The sequence below is a fragment of the Blennius ocellaris genome (assembly GCF_963422515.1).
Source record: "Blennius ocellaris genome assembly, chromosome: 15".
Taxonomy (NCBI): Eukaryota; Metazoa; Chordata; class Actinopteri; order Blenniiformes; family Blenniidae; genus Blennius; species Blennius ocellaris.
In genome coordinates, this window is record NC_137664.1 from 17,110,236 (window position 1) to 17,130,855 (window position 20,620).

A 20,620-nucleotide genomic window follows, 5' to 3' on the forward strand; every position below is an offset into this window, starting at 1 on the left:
GCATGGCAGGCATGACAGGGACTGAGGAAGCTCGCCACGTCTGTGTCTCACAGTGCTTTAATCAATCATACATGAACCATCGGGAGCAGTCACATGACAACTCGCCGCCTTGAGGAGAAACAAAATCAGACAAAAACACACAACAAAGTGCATCTTTGGGAACATTGTGCATAAGGGCTGCATGTCACAGGTTGCTTAAATACCTTTCTTGGCCTGTACAAAAGCTGTAGTTTCCTAGGTTGTGTTGTAGCATGTGACAGCTGTAGGTAGGAAGTGAAATTTACTACTTACAGCACTAAGTATTGTGCTCACTCACAATTCGTTTTTACAGTCCCATCAATGTTTCACTTCCTTATTCAGCAAAAATATACACATGTTTAAAAAATGCATGAGAAGGAATGAGAGATTTGGAAACCAGTGGTGTTTCTACATGAATTGACTAACGATGGTCATGTTCATGTTGCACAAGTATAACTAACAACAAGACAATATTGTCAAAAGAAGAAGAAATGAGACCTTGTCAACCTAGTGTAACGATTTAAATAGGTCATCAAAAAACATTAAAAAAAACCCAATCTAATATTTTGCATATCTTCACCTATTAAAACATGTTGAAGTGCCTGAGAGGATTCTAGAACTCGCTACTTACCTGCTACACATAAATGTAGTGTGCCTTAATTAGTCATTGGTTTTCATAGTAGTGTCCAATGTGAAAAGCCGGTGTTGATTTAAAATAATTGCATGTAATTGTATGTTCATCTTTAGCTTTACGCAAAAATGAGCAATAGTTTGGATGATGTCATTCAATTTCTCTGAACAAAGAAAAGTCTAAATGCAGCTTTCCAAACATGTACTTGACACTCAAAAGCATGTCTCACTGACAGAACAACACCAATGCCCTTCCATTAGTTTGTTAGGTTGGATACAGTGTAAACTGAGGACATGCATACTGAATTTTTTTTTTTTACTCTGTCCATTTTTAGCAGCTTCTACTTTTTTTGGCCATATCAGTGCAAAATGCTCATACAAAATAGAACCAGATGTCAACTTTGCATCCTCGCTTTGTATTCAAATGTGGGTCACCATGGTGCTTTGCAGAAGCCAGATTACGGCCAGGTCATTTCAATCAAGTCTGCTGGGAGATATCTAAAACAGGCTGGCTTAGAAGTGCTATAGATAGCAAGCATATACCTTTCGTAACCTGTCCATGCACATTAAACCCTCAAGGCACAATTTTTCCTTTCAACTTTCCTCAAACCCAGTACTGGTTGTCTTTCAGTGTCGGTGCAGGCGACCGAGATCTCACAACGGTCTTAAATCCTGCTGCATGGACTTGGGTATTATCACATGGTAAATTATTGCTTTCATTATTGCCACTTGTAGCAATCCCATCAGCCCCTCCAACATTAGCTTCAACTGGTCTCCAGAAAGTCATGCCAGGTGCCAGACTCCTCCTCCGAGGACTGATGGGTAGCCTGGGGGAAGTTGGACAGCTGGCAGAGCCGAGCGAGGTGACCACCACGGACGGCATGGCCACGCTCCTCTCTGACGAACCCAGGTAAGGGCTCTCCTCGGCGGGCAGCGACACTGCGGCGAGCTCCCGGATGAGCCGCAATCGAGCCTGTTTCTCTTTGCGGTGGCGAAACACGGAAATCAAAACCACGAGGATCACGATGAGGAGCAAACACGCCAACAGGGGCAGGATAATAAGAAGAGGGTCGGAGGCGGGGCGGGGGAGGACCTCAACGTGAACCAGGTGTGTGTCCGGAGGGTTTCCGGGGCCATGTTTTTCTGGAACAGCAGGAGCGTGGGGCTGCGGGGCATGGCCGTGACCTCCTCCTGTTACATCTGCGCCGCTCCCCGATCTCCCCCCGTGAGAACCGCTCCGGGAGTGGTTCCCCCAGCGGTTGTGAGGCTTCATTTTGTGGTGCGTCCGGTTCTTGTGCGACAAAATGTGCGGATGCAGACTTGTGGAATCTCCACCGTGGGTTGTGGCTCCTCCTCTCCCACCTCCTCTTCCTCCTCCGGTCGTCGTCCTGTTGTGTGCTGGCAGACGAGTTGTGGTGTGTTCACGGCTGGCGCCATCGACTTGACTGAGCCCGCCGGGGCCGTGTCGCATCTGGTGGTGAGGCAAGATGGTGAAGTGAAGCTCGCCCTTTGCTGGCTGGACGTTTCCGGCCTTCAGCAAGAAGACGAAGGAGTCATTGAGCGGCCTGGCGGGGGCGTGGCCTCGTGCTGTTGTGAGCGAGCTGTTCGGGAGTTGGTTGTCATTGTCGCTGAGAGTTTCCTCGATGGCGACTCGGCCTTGCACCACATCTCTGAACGTGAAGGACTTCAGGACCTGTGAGGCTCGGTTTGGATCATAAGTCACCTGCATACATGGACACACGAGAACAGCAAGAGGAACATCAGCACCAAATAGTTATCAAGATATCATTGCATACACATTGGCTTCGTCAAACCAGGACCTTCTGTGTGCACTCGCGCGGTTCGCAGCCGAGTGTGAAGCAACTGGGATGAGGATCAGCAGCTCTAAATCCGAGGCCATGGTCTTGTTCACGAGTGGGGGAAAGATGGAGCGTGAGATCGACAGGCGGATCGGTGCAGCGTCTGCAGTTATGCGGACGTTGTATCGGTCCGTCGTGGTGAAGAAGGAACTGAGCCAAAAGACGAAGCTCTCGATTTACCGGTCGATCTTCGTTCCTACCCTCACCTATGGTCATGAGCTTTGAGTCATGACCGAAAGAAGGAGATCCCGGATACAAGTGGCTGAAATGAGCTTCCTCCGTAGGGTGGCTGGGCGTACCCTCAGAGATAGGGTGAGGAGCTCAGTCACCAGGGAGGAGCTCGAAGTAGAGCCGCTACTCTGGCTACTAGTCTGACTAAAGTGTGCTCAATTATGATGGCATGCCCTGTGTATTCCTGGTCAGCAAATTCAATGTGAAAGAAATTGAAACTTGAAGGTAAAGTGTGATTAATCATGATTAATCAGTAATTGAACAAAAAGCAAATTCTGTAATATGACAAATCAAAGAATTCATTTCTCGCACGACAGTATACAAATACCTTTATATATATTATTTCATCTTTATTTGTTTTGTAGTTTTTGCGTCCTGCCTCTACTAAACACACGTCTGTATATATACTCCAGCAAACAGCTTTACCTTGACGAGTTTTCCATGTTTGGGAGGAGAAAGAACCTCAAAGACTGGATCTGCCCGGCTGATTCTCGCCAGCTCTGAGGCGTCGATCATGGCCTTCCCCAGTTTCACAGCGATGCCACTGGGAACTCTCACAGGCTCCCGCAGGTAGACCAGAGGGCGCACAGTCACCCTGACTGTCTGTGCTGTCACATTCCCATAATGGACTCCAGGGGAAGAGGCCGTTACCGAAATTTGGAAGCTGTCCTCTGATGTGCTGAGATCCGTCATGTGATAGACAACACGCCCGAACTGGAGGTCCTCGTGGCAGAAGGTGGTGACCTCCTGGTCGTTAATAGCAATGCGACCATGATAAGGATGCGTGGTGACTGTGTAGCAGACGTCGGCACTGCTCCGACTGTTGGTTTGGGCTGCCAGCTGGTTGGTTGTCAGGACCACCGCCGTCCGGCCTTGAACCAGGGACAGGCCGGTGTTGTTCACCATGAATACAGACGGCTTAATGACCTCCAAACTGAACAGTTTGTAGAGTGGACGGTGATGACCGTCAGTTACATTGAAATAGAAAACTCCTGTCGAGGCCTCACCCTGGAAGAAACGAAACGAGAATAAAATACCCGAAAACACAAATGGCCTACATAAATACTGAGGCGGGCAGATGGTTTCATGAATCTCACCAAAGGACATAACAAGATGAATAGAAGAAGAAAGAAAGACAGTGTTGGGGAGATGATTTTGAAGGGCTTGGAAGGGCTTTCCAACATTTACACGTTTCAAGTAAAAATGTGACATTTTTGCATTTTTTTATTTCAGAAACATTTCATGTTTACATGGAAACGGTTCTAAAATGATGTTGTTTACTCGGGAATGGCCGAAAAAGTTGCCGTTACGCAACATCTTTGCTCAGGAGCCACTGAAAACGGGAAAGCTGTGTTGTTCTCAACATTTCTGCCGCTGCCATGTAAATAGACATCATTTTCAATGTAAAGCATTTCTGGAACAAAAATGCAACAACGTAACAAAATATTTACTTAAAATGTTGCCATGTATAGGGGCCTCGATAGCACGTTAGTATGAATGTGAATCTGTGGTGAACTGGTGATGCTTTCCAAGTTGTACTATGCAGCTCGGAGTTGGTGGCTGTTCCTGTATGGGTAAATTTAATAAAATAGTCACTGGATGGTTGTACTGTTGAAGAAAATGACCTTCATTTGGACGTGTTTCATGAAACCCTCTTTTGTTTGTTGAAAATCCAGTTAAAAACCTCCGGCGATTGTTGACGTCCAGATAGTTCATATGTTAAGAGCACAGGGACTCTCATGTTCTCGGGTTCAGGCTTCACTGGACCTGGATCGTCACGGGTCATCGGCCGCACCTTTAGTGGTTTTACACCTGGTTGTTAGGCTGTAAAAGGACGCTTGTTGAAGATTTGTGTGTCTGTGTGTGTAGTCATGACGCAAATTAGTTTTTGTTTTGTTCTTTGTTACTTTCATGGAATTAGTCGAGGGCGGTGAGAATAATCTCAAATTCACCTTTCTAAAACCAAATGGGCCCAATTTTCCATGTTTAGGAACTGTATAGTCATTTGTATTGATTTCCCAATTAGAAACCCTTTTCAACATTTTTTTTAACTCATTTGTTCTGAACTGAACAAACTGCCTCAACAGTGGAAATGTAGATTTTAAGTGGCCGATTTTAGAAGGATGTGAAGTAACAATTATCCTAAAGTGGGCAATTTTTAGGACTTTTGAAGTCTGCTGATGGCTACGATTAGAATATCTGTTCTTGACACACTTTAGTAGCATTTGGACAACTAAACATCTCTAGGAATAAATAGTCTCCTTCACCTGCTGTATGAAATGCAGGCGGCCGTGGTTGACGTCATACTGAGTGAAGGAGGTCACGGGTTCGGGTCTTTCGCCCAGCGTCAGGTAGCCATTGTTGGGTTTACTGATCACGAGGTAGTGCAGCTCCTCCGGAGGATTGTCATGATCCTCAACCTGGACACAGAATAGAGTATTAAAGGAAATGTTCCCTCAAACATTTGAAGTTGAAAGTTGAAAGTTGAAAATGGGCACCACCTGAAGATAGTCTGGTCCAAGTACGACTCTCTCTCCGACCACGACCTTCATAGTCGGGGCTCGGCTTCTTATCAGTGGCGGCTGATCGTTGACCGGCGTCACTGTGATGTTGAACATCTCAGTCACTGCCATGCCGTCTTTGGCGTGGCGGTGAGGAACTTTGTCTAATGATGAGAAGGAAGATGACGAGGCTGAATGGAGTGGCGAAAAAGAGGAGGAATCTGAGGGAAATGCAGACATTGGCGACGAAGAGGAGGAAGACGAGAGATCCGTCGGTGCCACCCAGGCTTGAAAAGTAAAGCTGTCGCTGGTTGTCTCAGAGTCGTCGTGGGTGTACGTTATGCCAAACTTGTTCAGGGCAACCTGGGGGAAATCTGGCTGGTTTCTGAAAAGAAACAAACATAGAAAGACGATTGCTATTTGTTATGACATGCTTTTAACAGAAGACAACGCTTGGTTTAATGCGCTCGAAAAGTCATTAACTTGACACGAATAGAAAAAACCCAAGCACCTGGAGAGATTATGCCCTTGTATTGAAAGAACCCCGTGGTGGGGAAGAGAAATAACTCGATACATGACATGGTGGTCTTTCCGGTGGGCCTCGGGAACCTTCCCCAACAGATTAGAGGCGTCGAGCTTTGACCTGTCGATCATCACTCTGCCTCCCTCAGCCACCACAGCTCCTGGCAGACACATACGCACAGCAGATGTGGTCACTGTGAAACATTCAAGACACTGATCCCCCTGAAAGTGAAGGTAGTACCTGCATTGTTCAGGAGTCGGGTTTTGTGATGTGGGCTATCGTGATGTTCATTCGCCTGGTAGGAGATCAGGATAGTGAAAGTGTGGGGGGGTAGAAAGGCTGGAGGGGACGAGACGGTGAAAGAAAAGAAGTCTGCCGCCGACCATCCCACCGACTCTGCTTTATCCTGATTGTACAGGATGACTCCTTCATTCACCTGAGAGAGAGCGAAGAGATTCTTGGTCTGCGTATGCGAGATGAAATAGTACAAATCCATCCACAAACAACACATCTTTACCATTTTCTGTGTGAATGTGGATATGTTTCTTGTAGAGTTGTCCGGCATACGTCGGAGCAGGCGGCCCAGTTTGGGAGGAACAGTCACCGCAAAGATGACGGCCTGCTTCCTTCTGATGTCGCTGACATTGTTGGTTACCACCTGAAGTTCCTGCTCTGAGATTGGTGTCACGGAGCCTTCAGGTCACAAAAGAAACTTTAATATTAGACACATTAAGAGGTTCCCTAAGGTCTGCTATCACGAAAGAGAACCGTGAACACAGAGGTTAACAAAATGATTGTTATGTCACATCCAGCAAATCACTATGTTACTGTAAAAGTGATGTAAGTAGGTATTACTTCTTTTTTCCAGACTGTAATAATGATATCACAAGGTTCACAGTATGGTAAATGAGAATAATAGCTCCACTTCTGTCATCTCGATGAGACTGCTGATAAGTGTGTGGGCTGAACATAAAATCAAAGCAGCATAAGAACTATAGGAACTATAACATACACATACAGTATTCATACTGGAGTAGTGAGGCCACCCAGTGGCCAAGGTACAAACTGCATTTTAATTTATCTTTTGAGGTTGTCTTAGTAAATGTTTTGACAAGATCCTTGCATCAGAGGCGGTAAAAAATAAAACAATGCCGGAAGCCAATGATGGCTTCCGGCATTGTAATGGAAATCTGAATTTCATAGCAGTCAAAAAGCCCTAAATAAATGTTGTTGGATAAAGCAGAGTGATGAAGACATGTTGAGTGTGTAGTTCTACCCGGGTACACCTCCAAGGGGTTGTTTCTGTGAAGGGAGAGGACCAGTGAATGAGCTGTTGTGCTAAAGATCTGGCGAGGTGCAAAGTTGACTCCGTCGTTCACTTGGAAGTGAAAGCCGCCTGTCAACGCACCTGCACAGAGACCAAAAAACCCCCCCAAAAGAGTTCACACATCTGGTGCATTATTGGAAAAAGGAAACAATAGAAGGAAACGCAGGCTAACCATTGTGCACAAACAATAGCTGTCTGCTTTGTATGTGATCCTGAGTGAAGTTCAGGATGTGTCTGGATGGAGCGCTCTTCAGCGCCAAGTGGCCATTGCTGGGTGGCGTGACGACAAACTCCAAACCCACGGGTGAAGTGTCAGAGTCCTCCGCACTGAGGTCATCCGTCATTATTTCTGTCACCGAACCCACCCACACCTGAAGGAACCAGAGGAGGAAATTAGGGAAATACTTTTCCCGTCGACTGTTGCTTGCATGATCCTAGTCTGACGAGTGACTTGCTACCTTGAGGCCACGGTTAATTGTAACGACCGGAGTCTCATCGTTGACGGGGGTGATGCTGATGTGAACGGCACACGGCAGACTGTGCTTCCTGATTTCAGTCTGATTGGCCACGATGGTGAAGTTGTCTCTCTGAGTGTCGCTGCCATCGTGGATGTAAGAGATGTATTCACGTTCCACCTGGACAAAAAAAGAAAAAAAAAAGCAGTAAAACGGAAATTTCATCTCTACTCTCTGATGCTTCTGATGGTAGTTTTTATTTGCTGTCAGTCAAACCTCTGTGTGTGTGAAGGCAGTGATGGGCATCCCCGGGATCCGGCTGTGCTCCAGGTGTCCGTGTCGTGGCGGAACAGTGACCTGGTACAGGAAGTTCATCTCGGAGAAGTGATGATTGGAAACCTTGATGACGTCTGTTGTCAGAGGCAGTGATGACCCCTCATCGAGTGTTAAGTCAGAAACCTGCAGCATCATTGAGCAAAAGAAAATGATGATTGTTCAGTTTGGATTGACTGGTAAAGTGGATTCGTGTTCATTGTTTTCATGAATAGCTACAACAATGCTTTGTACCTGCAGAGGGAGCAGGATTGGGATTACATCGAACTCCAGTCTAATAGGTCCCACTTTTGTCAGCCCATTCGTTGCTTCGAGCAGGACGGAGTCATTGGAGTTTCCTGCAGTCAGCTGGTGATAAATGATCAGTTCCTGGTTGAGATCCTCCTGAGTGAAGGATGTTATGGTCTCCTCTTTGACGCTCTGACAGAACAATGGACAACACAAGCATTTTCAGCGCTGATTCTGAGGGATTATTTGACATTTTTTTGGTTGACAAAAAAGAAAATATGCTAACAGTTCAGGGTGCTATTTTTATATTTTAGAGTGGTTTGCCATGAACAATCATCGTCCACTGATTTCTTCTTACCAAGAACATAAAGCTCAAATTTGAAGACATTAGTGGAAGACATTGGGAAGATAGGTTGCATGAATGAACAAACCAAAAACGTAAAGCCACCATATCAAGGATTCCACTGGGGAAATGTGAAAAGATTCAATATTTTGTACCAGCAGATAGCAACTGGCAGAAACATCACAAAATTGTCCCTGCAGCAAACTGTATATAGTTTGCTTATTTCTTTTTTTTTCCAGCCATCTGTAGATACCTTATAGATGTGCTGCTGCTCTCCAATGACGTTATGATGCTGGACGCTATTTGATCTGTGAATAATGCCCAGTGTGGGAGGACGTTGGATGGTAAAAACTATCTCTGAGGGTTGGCTGTCTTCGTGGACCACCTGGTGGAAAACAAACCGGCATCGCGTATATAAATATCGAATAAATCCCACAACAATCTGTTAATGTGTTCACAATAACCTTTGCACGCAGAAGAAAATGCTGGCATGGACCAAATCACGTTTTTAAATTGTGATATATTGAGGTAACAGAAGTTCAGGTGAAGGGCTTACTTCTAAATGTTCTCTGTTTATAGAGATATTTTGTCCCTCTGCCACAACCACTGGACGGTTGCTTCTGACTGTCGGTGGCCTCTGATGACTCTCGAGGTATATCTTTATTGGCACACCAATATCCAGGTGGACCTCCCTCCTCCCCCTTTCTTGTCTCCTCTCTGTGCTCCTTTCTCTCGCTCTCGCGGTCACGTTGAAGCCGTCCGACAAGTCTGGACTGCCGTCGTGGTGGTAAACCAGACGCCCAGCCACCAAGTCTCGCTGGGTGAAGATTGAAATTGCGTCGGATTCGGTGACAGCCTGCCTCTGTCCTTCGCTAAAGCAGAGCACGCCGTGCTTCGGCGGCAGGAAAACCTCGAACGTCACCTCCTGCGGCTCTCGGATGTCGAGGTTGCTGAGGACGCTGAGGTTAGCCGAGGTCAGGGTCGCGACCCCGCCTCGCTGCACCATGAAGCCTGTGTTGTTCTCCGTTTGCAAGTAGGGATCTTGCGCCATGACCTACACAAGCCAAGCGACACAACAAAGAAAATAAAATAATAAATGTTTCCTCTTTTTGAGTTATCCATATTCAAAAGTTAGTCAGTGTCCAGGAATTCATTTTAAATGATTACTTTTAAAAGAGTCATGTCTCCTTCTAACACTATGAGAAAAATATGTAAAATAAAATACAATATTGTGATCACCTCAAGCAGCGTTGAAACATAATGCTTCCCATCTGATACGAAAAGCACAAAACGGCCAAAACTCACTCCCCGGTGGACGAACAAGACTTTTTTCTGGAAAGAGAGAAGCATGTGTGGGACTTTTTTTTTGAGTGAATGAATTACTTTACTTTGACGATAAATCAAATTAGAATCTGATATAATTATAAATAAAAGTTGAAAATAGATGAAAGAAAATAAGTGCAGCGTTATTAAATCCCACCCCATCCGTGCATCCATGAAAGAGTAATCATCATCAACATATGATGACTTATGAAGTGACTTTCACTAACCTGCTCCAGGTCTCGTTGTGTGAACTCGTACAGCTTGTGACTCGGATTGCTGGCCAACACCAGCTCTCCCATGGGAATCCCTCTCCGCGTGTACACCAACCAGCTGTCCTCAAAGTCCGAGTCGTCATCCCGGTAACGGAGGTCATTCAGCGTCACCAGCCTCTGGCTGTCACGGGCCACGTGAAAAACTTTATCGACAACCCTGATGGGTCGCTGGTCATTGACGAGCTGCACTGAGATATTAAAGGCGTGTTCTCCCGCGTTTCTATCCTCCTTCTTGTTCGCGTGTTTGTGAGGTTTGTAAACGGTAAAATGATACACAAAGGAATCCTGCTTGGTCTCGCTGTCATCGTGAACGTACATGATCCTCTCCTCAATGATATCTTGATTTGTGAAGAACGTGATGTTGTCATTAATGGAAGTCGAGTTGGAGAAGTTGATTCTCCGGATCCGTCCATGACGGGGGCCGACCGTGATGTTGTAGTGGACCTCACGGTTACTTGCTGTGTGAGCGAACAGAATATCTCTGGTGAGGACTTTGGTCCCTCCCTCCATGATCGACAGGCCTTCGTTAACGACGACGACGGCATTCGACTCGGCCCTGATGTTGATCCTGAAGTCATAAGTTGAAGAAGTGGCATGCTGTGAAAACACTCGGAAGCTGAGCGTGTCTCTTGTGTCATCCTGCGGCCTGTTCAGAAGCTCATACTTCACCAAGCCATCTGTGACATTCTTCTGGCTGAAAGCCGAGTTCTTTTGGAGGACTTTGTCGTTGAAGAACAGCTGCCCTTTCTTTGGCACTGATAGAAGCCGGAAGAAAAGTTCACTCTCATTCAGTTTAACACCTTTAGAAATCACATGGAGGTCCTCAGCAGTTAAAACAGCACTGTGAACACCAGTGACCTCCATCTTGCTTCTTGTGACCTTAAACTGAATCCAACGTACCACTATGGGGAAAACCACCTCCTCTCTAGCCGTGGAATCAATGCTAATTTTGCATTTGAAGTAGTCAGTGATGTTAGTCTGTGTCTGGAGGCCCCGGTAAGTGCTGAGGTATCGTATCCGTTCTTTTTCGAGAAGCTTCTGCGAGAAGGCAACAGTTGGTTTCCAGTCTCCACTTGAGTGCAACCGCTGGAGCTCTCCGTATCGTGGAAACTCACTCACGTTGTACCAGACCTCCACGGCCAAGTTCACTTGTACTGCGAGCTGATTGGTGGAGATGACAGAGGCTTCGCCTTGGTTCACCTCCAGTCCAGTGTGGTTCACCAGCTTGTGCTCGAGTGCCACCATCATAATCCTTAAAACCACGGTGTTGCTCACCTGCAGAAAGACGAAAATGAACATAAAAAAACATTTAAAACTGTATTGCTATTACTATTACTGCTGCAACGTCACAATAATTCTCACCTTCTGTCCATCGCTGACCCTGAGAGCCAGCCTGGTGTTGGAAACCCCCGTGTGGACAAAGCTTATCTTACCCTCTTGCAGGTCAGTTAAGGAGAACAAGTTGACAGCCCTGAAGGACAGATGTGACAACATTACTTTGGATGTCCAAACATTACTTGTTAGAAGTTTTGCTAAGCTTCACATCAGGGCACTGACCTGCTGGGGTAATCCTGGTGCTCCAGATATCCAGCCTCAGTGTTGAGGTCTCCCAGGGAGCTGATAAGCAGCTCCTCGGGGCTACTGTCAGGGTCCGACACTCTCAGCACATCTGTCGTCAGCTGGTGGGAGTTTGGGATACATTGGTTTTTATGCACTATAAACCCGTTTACATGAATATCAATGATAAGTTTGACTTACCCGTCGACTGGATCTCTCGAGTAGAGTGAAGAGGTTCCCGTCGGGCAAACTGAGCACAGGTGCGTCATTAACGGGAGTGATGCTAATATCAAACCGGTACAGACGGTTTCCCCTCAGAAACACAGGCAGCTCCTTCTTGACAGTGGAAAACACAGAAAATATGAAGAAGTCGTTCTGATCTTCTGAGCCACTGTGGACGTACATGACCCGGCCCTGCCACAGGTCCAGCATGCTGAAAGTGCGGTCCCTCTCCTCTACTCCTATCGTCATTGTCCTCCCCTGCCCTTCCTTCAGCCTCCCACTGATGTCTGGACTGAGGTCGGGGCTGAGGTCGAGACGGAGCTGGCCGTGGACAGGCTGCTCCTCGATGCGGAACATCAACTGGGATGGATGGACGCCCAATTTATGGAAATCCAAACTAACCTGCCAGAGAGTCAACGAAGGAACAGATTCATCATGCAATCTAATTCTTACGATTTTCTTTGGGAGCAGAAAAGCATAATATACATAAAACTGAAAGCTCTTACCTTCAAGTGTTTGGGTTCGAGTGGTGCCCGGCCTCCTTCTGCCACCTCTAACCTCCTGAGAAACAATATGTTGGGGTTTTTCTTGTTGTTTACGATGGTCGTCACTTCAGACTCAGGACGATCCGTCGGCCTGATGGTGGTGACCGTCTTTGGAGCTTGTCCTATCTTACAGGACACTGTGACGTCCTTGGTGACTGTGGCATGAGGTAGGCCTGTTTTTTGAGTGTTCACTTTAATGTCTCGGAGGCAGCCTTTAAAGGAGCCCCCTCCTCCGGGTGGAATCGGCAGTCCGGCTCGCCTTGCTTCTAACCGCGCCTCTTCATGAAGCCCTCCGAGGAGAAGCGGCCCTTTGAGCTGGATGGCCTGAAGCTCCTCACTCAGCCGGGCCTTTACTAACTCCCTGTCTACCTTCAGTTGGACACTCTGGGGCAGCAAATGCAGCTGGATGGAGTACCAGGTGTGATTGCTGTGGACATGCGTAAGAGAGTGCAGCTCAGTTTTACTCCCTCGATCATTTCCTACCGACGCCACCAGGTGACCATTTCTGATCTCAATGGCAACAAACTCTCCTGGCTTCCCGGAGCTGAACAGGACCATGCCGTCGTCTTCTCTTGCAGAAGGGTGCAACTCACATTCAAATGCCCCCTCCTGAAGTACCTCCCAGACCGGGAGGGCAATGAAAGCTTTGGAGCTGAAGAAACTGACAGGATCGTCTTCTGTTGCAGAGAACTGTGCGCTGCAACCCAGAGACACCTCATGGACACTCTTGTACCCAGAGTATGGTCTGAGACTGGATAATAGATTGTGCTCATTGAAGACCACTTCATCCATGCAGCCTCTAAACCCGGAGGAGATGTTGAGGAGGTAGGGAAGGTCTAACCCACCTGTTCCACCAACAACAAGTCCATCCTCCACACTGAGCTCCAGGTCTGGTCCGGGCATTCGGAGGGCGGTGCGAGAGTTTCGGTCCACGGTCATGGTTATATTGTGGTGATTGTGGGTCAGCTCTACAGTGTGCCATGCCAGATCATTAAGATGGACACCCTTTTCTGAACGCAGTGAGCGCTCACCTGAGCCCAGGTCTAGACGTATCTAGAGGTTTGGATACAGAGATAAAGAAAAGAGAAAGCATTTAGAGAAGGACTTTAACAGAACCACTGTGGAAGTTGAAGCAGTAAAGTGTTGCAACCTTCATGAGTTACTGATGACAGAGTTTTCGAAGAATAATGAGAGGGAACACTTAATTATTATTGTATAAAAACAAATGCAATCCGGGTCTTTCATTAGTGGTGTCATTGCTGGGTACTTTTCATTAAACATAACCTTGGTCATGATGGAACTTGTTCTATCATGAAAGCAGAGTCAAAGGGTTCATTTTCTATGTGTGTGTGTGTGTGTGTGTGTGTGTGTGTGTGTGTGTGTGTGTGTGTGTGTGTGTGTGTGTGTGTGTGTGTGTGTGTGTGTGTGTGTGTGTGTGTGTGTGTGTGTGTGTGCAACTCAACACCTTGAGTGTGCTTTCCTTCAATGGCCCTCCTCTGGATAGTAAAAGCTCACATAGATGAGTGGAAAATGGCCCGAGGGACAAGTTTCTCTCATTTTGGAAATGTGAGGAATTTTTTAGGTGGGAGCCCCGAGGTTTACTGACCTGTAGTCATTTCAGAAATTCCAATAACATATTTATTGTTCCAGATAATAACTTCCAACACTTGCTGTCGGAATATTGGTGTAACTTTTAAAAAAATGGTGAAGCTTTGTGATTTGCGTGAGGAATAGGTGGCGCTCGTGTCTTGTGGCCGACCTGCAGACGACCAGAAATCAGCTCCAGGAGCATGAAGTCTTTGGGCCCCGCTGCCAAGAACAGCATGCCTGACTGGCCGGAGGTTCGAAATCGAACATGGATTAACGTCTGAACAGACGTCTCCACTGTCCGCAGGTGGATGTAGCCATCGCCGTAGAATGAAACTGCAACAATGAAAAAAGAGGCATATTTAAAATTTTTTTATTGTAATCTGTTCCAAGGTCAGAATCGCTGACATCTCTGCTGTTTTAGTAATAATTCACTTTATGTGGCTGTTACTTAAAAAGAAAGCCCACATGGCTTGAAATTTAAAATACTAGGTGGCAACAGGAGTTCAGCAAAGACCATTAATCTGTATTGACTGGTCTGTCGATGTGGTGTCCGTTCTGCACTTTGCACCTGCTCTCTGAATTCAATTAATGACGACTAATGCATTCCGGATCGGGTCGCGCCGAAACGGTCTGATGCTAATTACACTACACTGGCTGACCCAGATGACGCAAATTGGACTTTCAGTTGCGCAAACCTGCATAAACTGCAGGCACAAATACCAGCATTTGTTGTGTGCCGTTTCCCTTTTGATAGGGTAGGAATTTAATAAATAAATTGTCAGAAAAGCGCTGAAACATTTGATAGTGTTGCCTTTAGTTGTAAGAAAATAATAAGTATTTAAAAGGAAAATAATAGTCATATGTCCAGAAGTAGTATTCATTCGAAGAAGTTTGTTAAGAATGCAACTACACAGGTTAGCATTTTGATACTGAGTCGAGGCTGTGAAAGACATTTTGACCAACAAATAAGGGCCTTACTATGTTCTATCAAAAGATAAGTGTAATTAATTTAACCTGAGGTAAATATAAAGATCTCTAGCATCAAACCTTGCACTGGGAAAAAGGTTTCCATCAAGAAATATGGCTTGTGTTCCATGAATTAGGAAATCCCTGAAAGATTTGGTTTGATCATTTGTATGTGTTGAATAATCCAGGTCTCCCCTTGCCATGACCCATGTGGATGCAAATGCCTTTTCAATCATGAATCCACCTTTACTTCAATCCAGACAACAATGATTAGATATGTGATTCAATTATTTTCCTTCTACGGGTTTGTAGTGCATCATTTCTTTTTTACAGCACTTGTATTTTGCACTGAAGTGACACTGGTGAATGACGAATAAAGTAAAGCTGTCTTTTTTTTCCTTTCTATCGATTTGACCTACAAAGTGGTAGTAGCACTGAAGTGCTTTGTGAAAATGACGGTCCATTTGTTGTATCTCTGACACGCAGCAAATAGAGGTCAGAGCGACGTGTTACTTTCAGGGATCGAGGACGATGAAAACTGCAGAAAATGGCACAGCAGTGTTGGGAGGCACTGGCCACAAAAGTAAAAAGAAATATGGCAGACGGACATGTTGGAGTGCCTCTGTTTCCATTTTCAGCTCAGTGGGGAAAACTGAAGTTCACCATCCTCCATGTTTAGTCCAGACCATCAAGTTCTTACACAAGATGTTGGATTAAACTAAAATACTATATCTTCTCACATAGTATTACAAAATTCTGTGCATTATTCTGTCATTAATGGATCAAGGAAAAAACATCGGAAATTAAGTTTAAACGATTATTCATGTACAAACAAAATGTTGTCTTTAGCCAGAATAACTCCACAATCCAGATTTATAATTTGTCTGCACTGGTTTCATTTGTCCCACTGACCCATCACTTTTTTTTTTATTTATCTGCAATTGGCAGATGCCCTGCCTGGAAAAGGTTTATTATCAAAGCTGAGTGTTATAACATTGGTCGACAGGAGAAGTACTCAGTCAGCAGGCCGGCCCAGCATGCCTCTCTGAATAAAGCCTATAAGCTCATGGTCATACCAGTGCCTGTCCACTCATCTCTAATCTGCCTCTATGATACCAGTGAACACTGGATTATTATTAGTAATCTTCCTTCGGCTACAGACACCTTGTATATAAATGCAGGCCCCAATGATGAGAATAATTCAAAAAGCATATTTAAAAACATAAATAACAGTGTGAGTAACAACTGTCTGAGGGTAACATTTTTCTGCACATGCATCATTTCTTTTTTTTTTTTTTTATCTATGTTGCTAATTTAGTTTTAATTGAAAGAAAACTAACAGATGAGGTAAGGAATTCCAGATTTTACTGTTTTGCAGAGTAGGTTAAAGTGCAGAAAGTTGATGGTGATAGATTTGTTTATCCATATTGAACTTCTGAGCATCAAATTAAACTACTTAAAAAGTTTATTAAACACAACTCTAATATATATATATATATATATATATATATATATATATATATATATATATATATATATATATATATATATATATATATATATATATAATCCAGCATAATGCCATATGTCACCAGTCTACAAAACTAGACTGGATAAAACAATAATCTGGCAACTGTCACACACATTTTAAGCATTATGCATGATTATAATAATAACTGCAATTAGGCAGGTATTGCATGCAGTCCGACATCTGCAAGTGTTTTCCTCCACTAATGTAAAAAAAAAATTGCAGTGACAATCTATAACCCATGCGTCTTTTCAGGTGAAATGAATGATTCTTATTCCTTACCTGCATAAATGTGCCCCGTGGAGACCAGCAGGAGTAGAAAAAGGTCAACCATAAAACACCTCATCGTTGGTTAGTCTCTTACAGTGGCATTTGCAGTCAGTAAAGAGCAACATCTGGCAGCTTGACCGTGCAGTCCATTGTCCTGTGTGTGCAGCACTGTCCCTGCATGGCTGGAAACTTCCAGACAGCCTCAACTTGTGGTGTGCTCTCTCTCTACTGGCTCTGGATTACACTCTTTAAAAAAAAAAAAAATGTACCTGTGAGCAGGGCAGAGAGGTGGAGCTTCACCTCCCAGATCCTCCCATTATCAGATCCAGGAGGTCTATCTGTGCTCGGTACTAAAACAAGACAGTGGGGGGCAGTGTTGCAGCATGTAGAAACTAACATGGAGCAGGTGGTTATTTAAAAAAAAAAAAAAAAAAAGGAAGAAGTGCTTTACAGAAAGTGCAGCAGATGGTGTGGTGTTTCTTTTCATTGGGGAGACCCAGAGTGAATCTCAGGTGGTGCCAAACTTGGAAACCCATGACAATATATTTTTGACCAGTGTGGGAAAAAGTCCAGAGCGGGGGCAGACCCAGAACATTTCTACTGGGGGGGGGGGCAGTACTTACAGACACTAAAATGTATACTACTATGTGGAAATAAACTGTATTTATAGTGTGCAGTCATTACACTTATTTCTTCATCTTGCCGTTGTTGCCTAAATATTCAAATTAAATATCTAGATATTGAAATTACGAACAAGAAGGGTATCTACAGGAAAGTCTTCATTGTGAAATAGTCTTTTCTCTCAGCTTTGAGTTGATTATCCTTTATATAACAATAACGAGTAATTGGTGAATTTTTTTTTTACTAATGATTGACATACATTTTAACCAATGACAATAGAGAGTACTCACAAGAAGGCCAATTAGATTACAGGAGGGCGTGTCCCAGCGACACCATACAAGTACTGCTCCTGAGCAGCAGAATGAAGCCCTATTTTTTATTTTATTTTTTTAAATTTCTTTTTACAGTTTACATTACCATAATAATCTAATTCCAATCAGCTTCCTATACTACGAAACTCACTTTTAAAATGCATGGCTACTTCATTATGATTATGAAATTGGCACAGCAGAAATGTCTAATTTGTCATAATATTTGTAAAAAAAACAAAAAAACCAAAAAAAAAAACCACTATGAATACAATCCCACTAAAGGTCTGACAATATCCTTTCATACTGCTGCGAGGTCTCTCTTTACTGGATGTGAATTGGAGGAGGCCCCACCTCCAGACGACCCCACTAAATGACAAAGTACACGTGGATAATGGATGGAAGGAAATCAGCGAGTGCGCACCTATTCAACCGCTGGTACTCCAACGGAGGGCTGTGTTTTGGTTTAGTTCCCAGGATGCTGAATAATACACTACAGTCTGGTTCCTTAAGCGAAAGGGTCACACCCTTAAAATGGGTCACAGTTCAGCTGGTGGCTGGTTGCTGCCTGGATGAGGGTGGCATGGGGTTTTAATGAGCCTGGGTCCCACGCTGAGAGGATTACCGTCTTGTCTTTCCACGATGGAAAAGTCTCTCAAGCTCAACTAGTACTTACTTGACCAAATCAGCCTCCGTGTTGAGTTGTAAAGATTGTATCGACAAATTCTAAATAAACAATTTATATATGCGAACTACAAGTTAATGATCACATCATAGTCACTTTTGGTACTACCAGCAGCAACATGCTATCTTGGCAAGCATATAAGATGAGAAGAATTGTTTGGATTTAATCCACAATTTAGTATGAAATGAAATGACTTGGAGAACAAACAACATGAAACCACTCCTTCATTTATTGATAAAAAAAATCTCAAAAACATCATAAAAGATACACAAATATAGCCTTCAATCAAATAGAATCCAGGCTCTTTGAAAACAATTTTAAAAAGTACTACATTTGTATATTTTGCTTGACAAAAAAAAACCCCAATAATGAATAATCCTGCTTGTGATTTATTTCAATTTTATACAGAGGTTAAAACAGCTAAACGAGACCATCTGATACGTTGCATCTTCAAATCCAACTGCACATATCATGCTCACTATACTTTCTGACTTTTCAACTTTTTACCTCGTGATTTCATATAGTTTCATTATAAGTGTGTACAAATGTCACAAAACTTTGACGATTAGGCAAGCTTTTCATAAATCAAACAAGTAAATCACACACACACACACGCACACACACACACGCACACACACACACACACACACACACACACACACACACACACACACACACACACACACACACACACACACACACACACACACGCACACACACACACACATACACACACACACACACACACAATATTGAACTCTGCAGTGCTGAGCTGGCCTTCAAAGCACAAATCAGGAGTTTTCACAATCGATGAATCATGTTGATGCGACTTCCCTAACAAAAGAAAAACAACAACAAAAATCAGTCTACCACTCGTGATGCAGGTTGTTTGGGGCTTCTTAGACTGTGCCTCTTGCAAACAATACACGTCTCTCATCACGGCACAATCAGATAAGCCCTCACTTTAAAGAGTGCTGGAATCTCGCGCTTCCTGTTTGACGTCTGAACCTTCAACCAGGTGGTGACGTTGAACAGAGCGCATGCAAACATTTCAATAACAACAAGAGTCTCCTGTTGAACTGCAATAAACAACCTGACATGTTCCTGTATATCAAGTGGATACGGATCAGTTCTATCTGCCACAGAAATGCTCTTTGGACTAATGTTGCATGAGGCCTGTTGATTTCTGCAGCCTTCAGCATGAATGTTTTCACAATCTCACTTTTGCAGTATAGATGTGATGTTAAAGTAATTTTACCAGCTGGCTTCAGCTTTCTGGTGGCTTGTCACTATAGCACTTTATGGTTATGGTTAATAAGTTATTATTAACATTAACCCTTTTATATGTATGTTTTCCTCAATACATTATGAATATCTCCAGAAAAATCCATGAGTTTTTTTTTTATTTTTTTATTTCTACCTTTGACAAACATTGCTGAGCATTCTGACGGGACTTGCAGAAAACAGCCGTACGAATGTACGAATGACTTCAGCTGGAAGACCTTGAAAAGTGTTGGTGGTCCAGAAAGAGCAGTGCCCACAGCCACATAACTGGTACAACACAAGGCACACGTACAGGAACCACCTGGCTTCGGATAAGGCCAAGAGCATGGAGCAGCAGGAAGAACCACACTGATTTAACTCCAGCAGCAGCTAAAACAATAAAAAAAAACACCCGACACATCTGGACGGGACCAACCTGAAAGGTCCCTGCTTCTCGCCGAGTGTGTACAAGACAGCATGCAAAGAAAACATTGAGTGAAAACCAGTGAAAACACATGACGGCTTCCTTTTGTTCCCTCCCCTCACTCCACCGGCTTCCTTCCTCACCTTTCATATCCTCCACGTGTTGACACTCTTGGCCCTGCTTGAACATGCATCGCTCCTAATTTTCCTGTGGCATTTCAATGCGGATCCATTGATTTTTGTGTGGCGAGGTGCGCTATAAAAAGGAGGAGAGAAAGCCTCCCGCATCATCCACCTGTGCAGGCGTGATAAATGAGTCACTGTGTTTTCATACGGGAGTAAAAATAAAGTTAATGGAAGAAGGCTGAAAACGCTGTGTGGGCTTCGGCATAAACCTTGGCCCGAGCCTTTCGACCATTTCCAGCATAAATACAATAATTGAGTGACACGTCCACTTTCTATTCATGAGCAGGTTGCATAAGAACAGAAGGAGAAGCGAGCTGCAGAGCAAAATCTCCAAACAGATATATAAACGCAGAAACAGTGCATAGAGGGAGATTTTACCATGGTCCTTCCAGACTGAAAGAGCTTGGATAAAT

General features: G+C 44.3%; 1 protein-coding gene across 1 annotated transcript; it reads right to left on the bottom strand.

The window, feature by feature from the left end:
• Nucleotides 1–1,252: 1,252 nt before the first annotated feature.
• Nucleotides 1,253–16,797, bottom strand: LOC308140251 (chondroitin sulfate proteoglycan 4-like; the record flags this gene model as incomplete). The annotated part of the gene is made up of 22 exons (XM_080509936.1): nucleotides 1,253–2,371; nucleotides 3,165–3,746; nucleotides 5,006–5,158; nucleotides 5,240–5,624; nucleotides 5,751–5,922; nucleotides 6,003–6,198; nucleotides 6,280–6,455; nucleotides 7,039–7,170; nucleotides 7,262–7,460; nucleotides 7,548–7,724; nucleotides 7,821–8,003; nucleotides 8,112–8,297; nucleotides 8,702–8,833; nucleotides 9,005–9,502; nucleotides 9,688–9,780; nucleotides 9,999–11,318; nucleotides 11,406–11,514; nucleotides 11,601–11,722; nucleotides 11,802–12,224; nucleotides 12,329–13,420; nucleotides 14,127–14,290; nucleotides 16,734–16,797. 22 exons carry the CDS (start codon nucleotides 16,795–16,797, stop codon nucleotides 1,253–1,255), a joined length of 7,677 nt encoding a protein of 2,558 aa, XP_080366062.1.
• Between the last annotated feature and the right edge of the window lie 3,823 nt (nucleotides 16,798–20,620).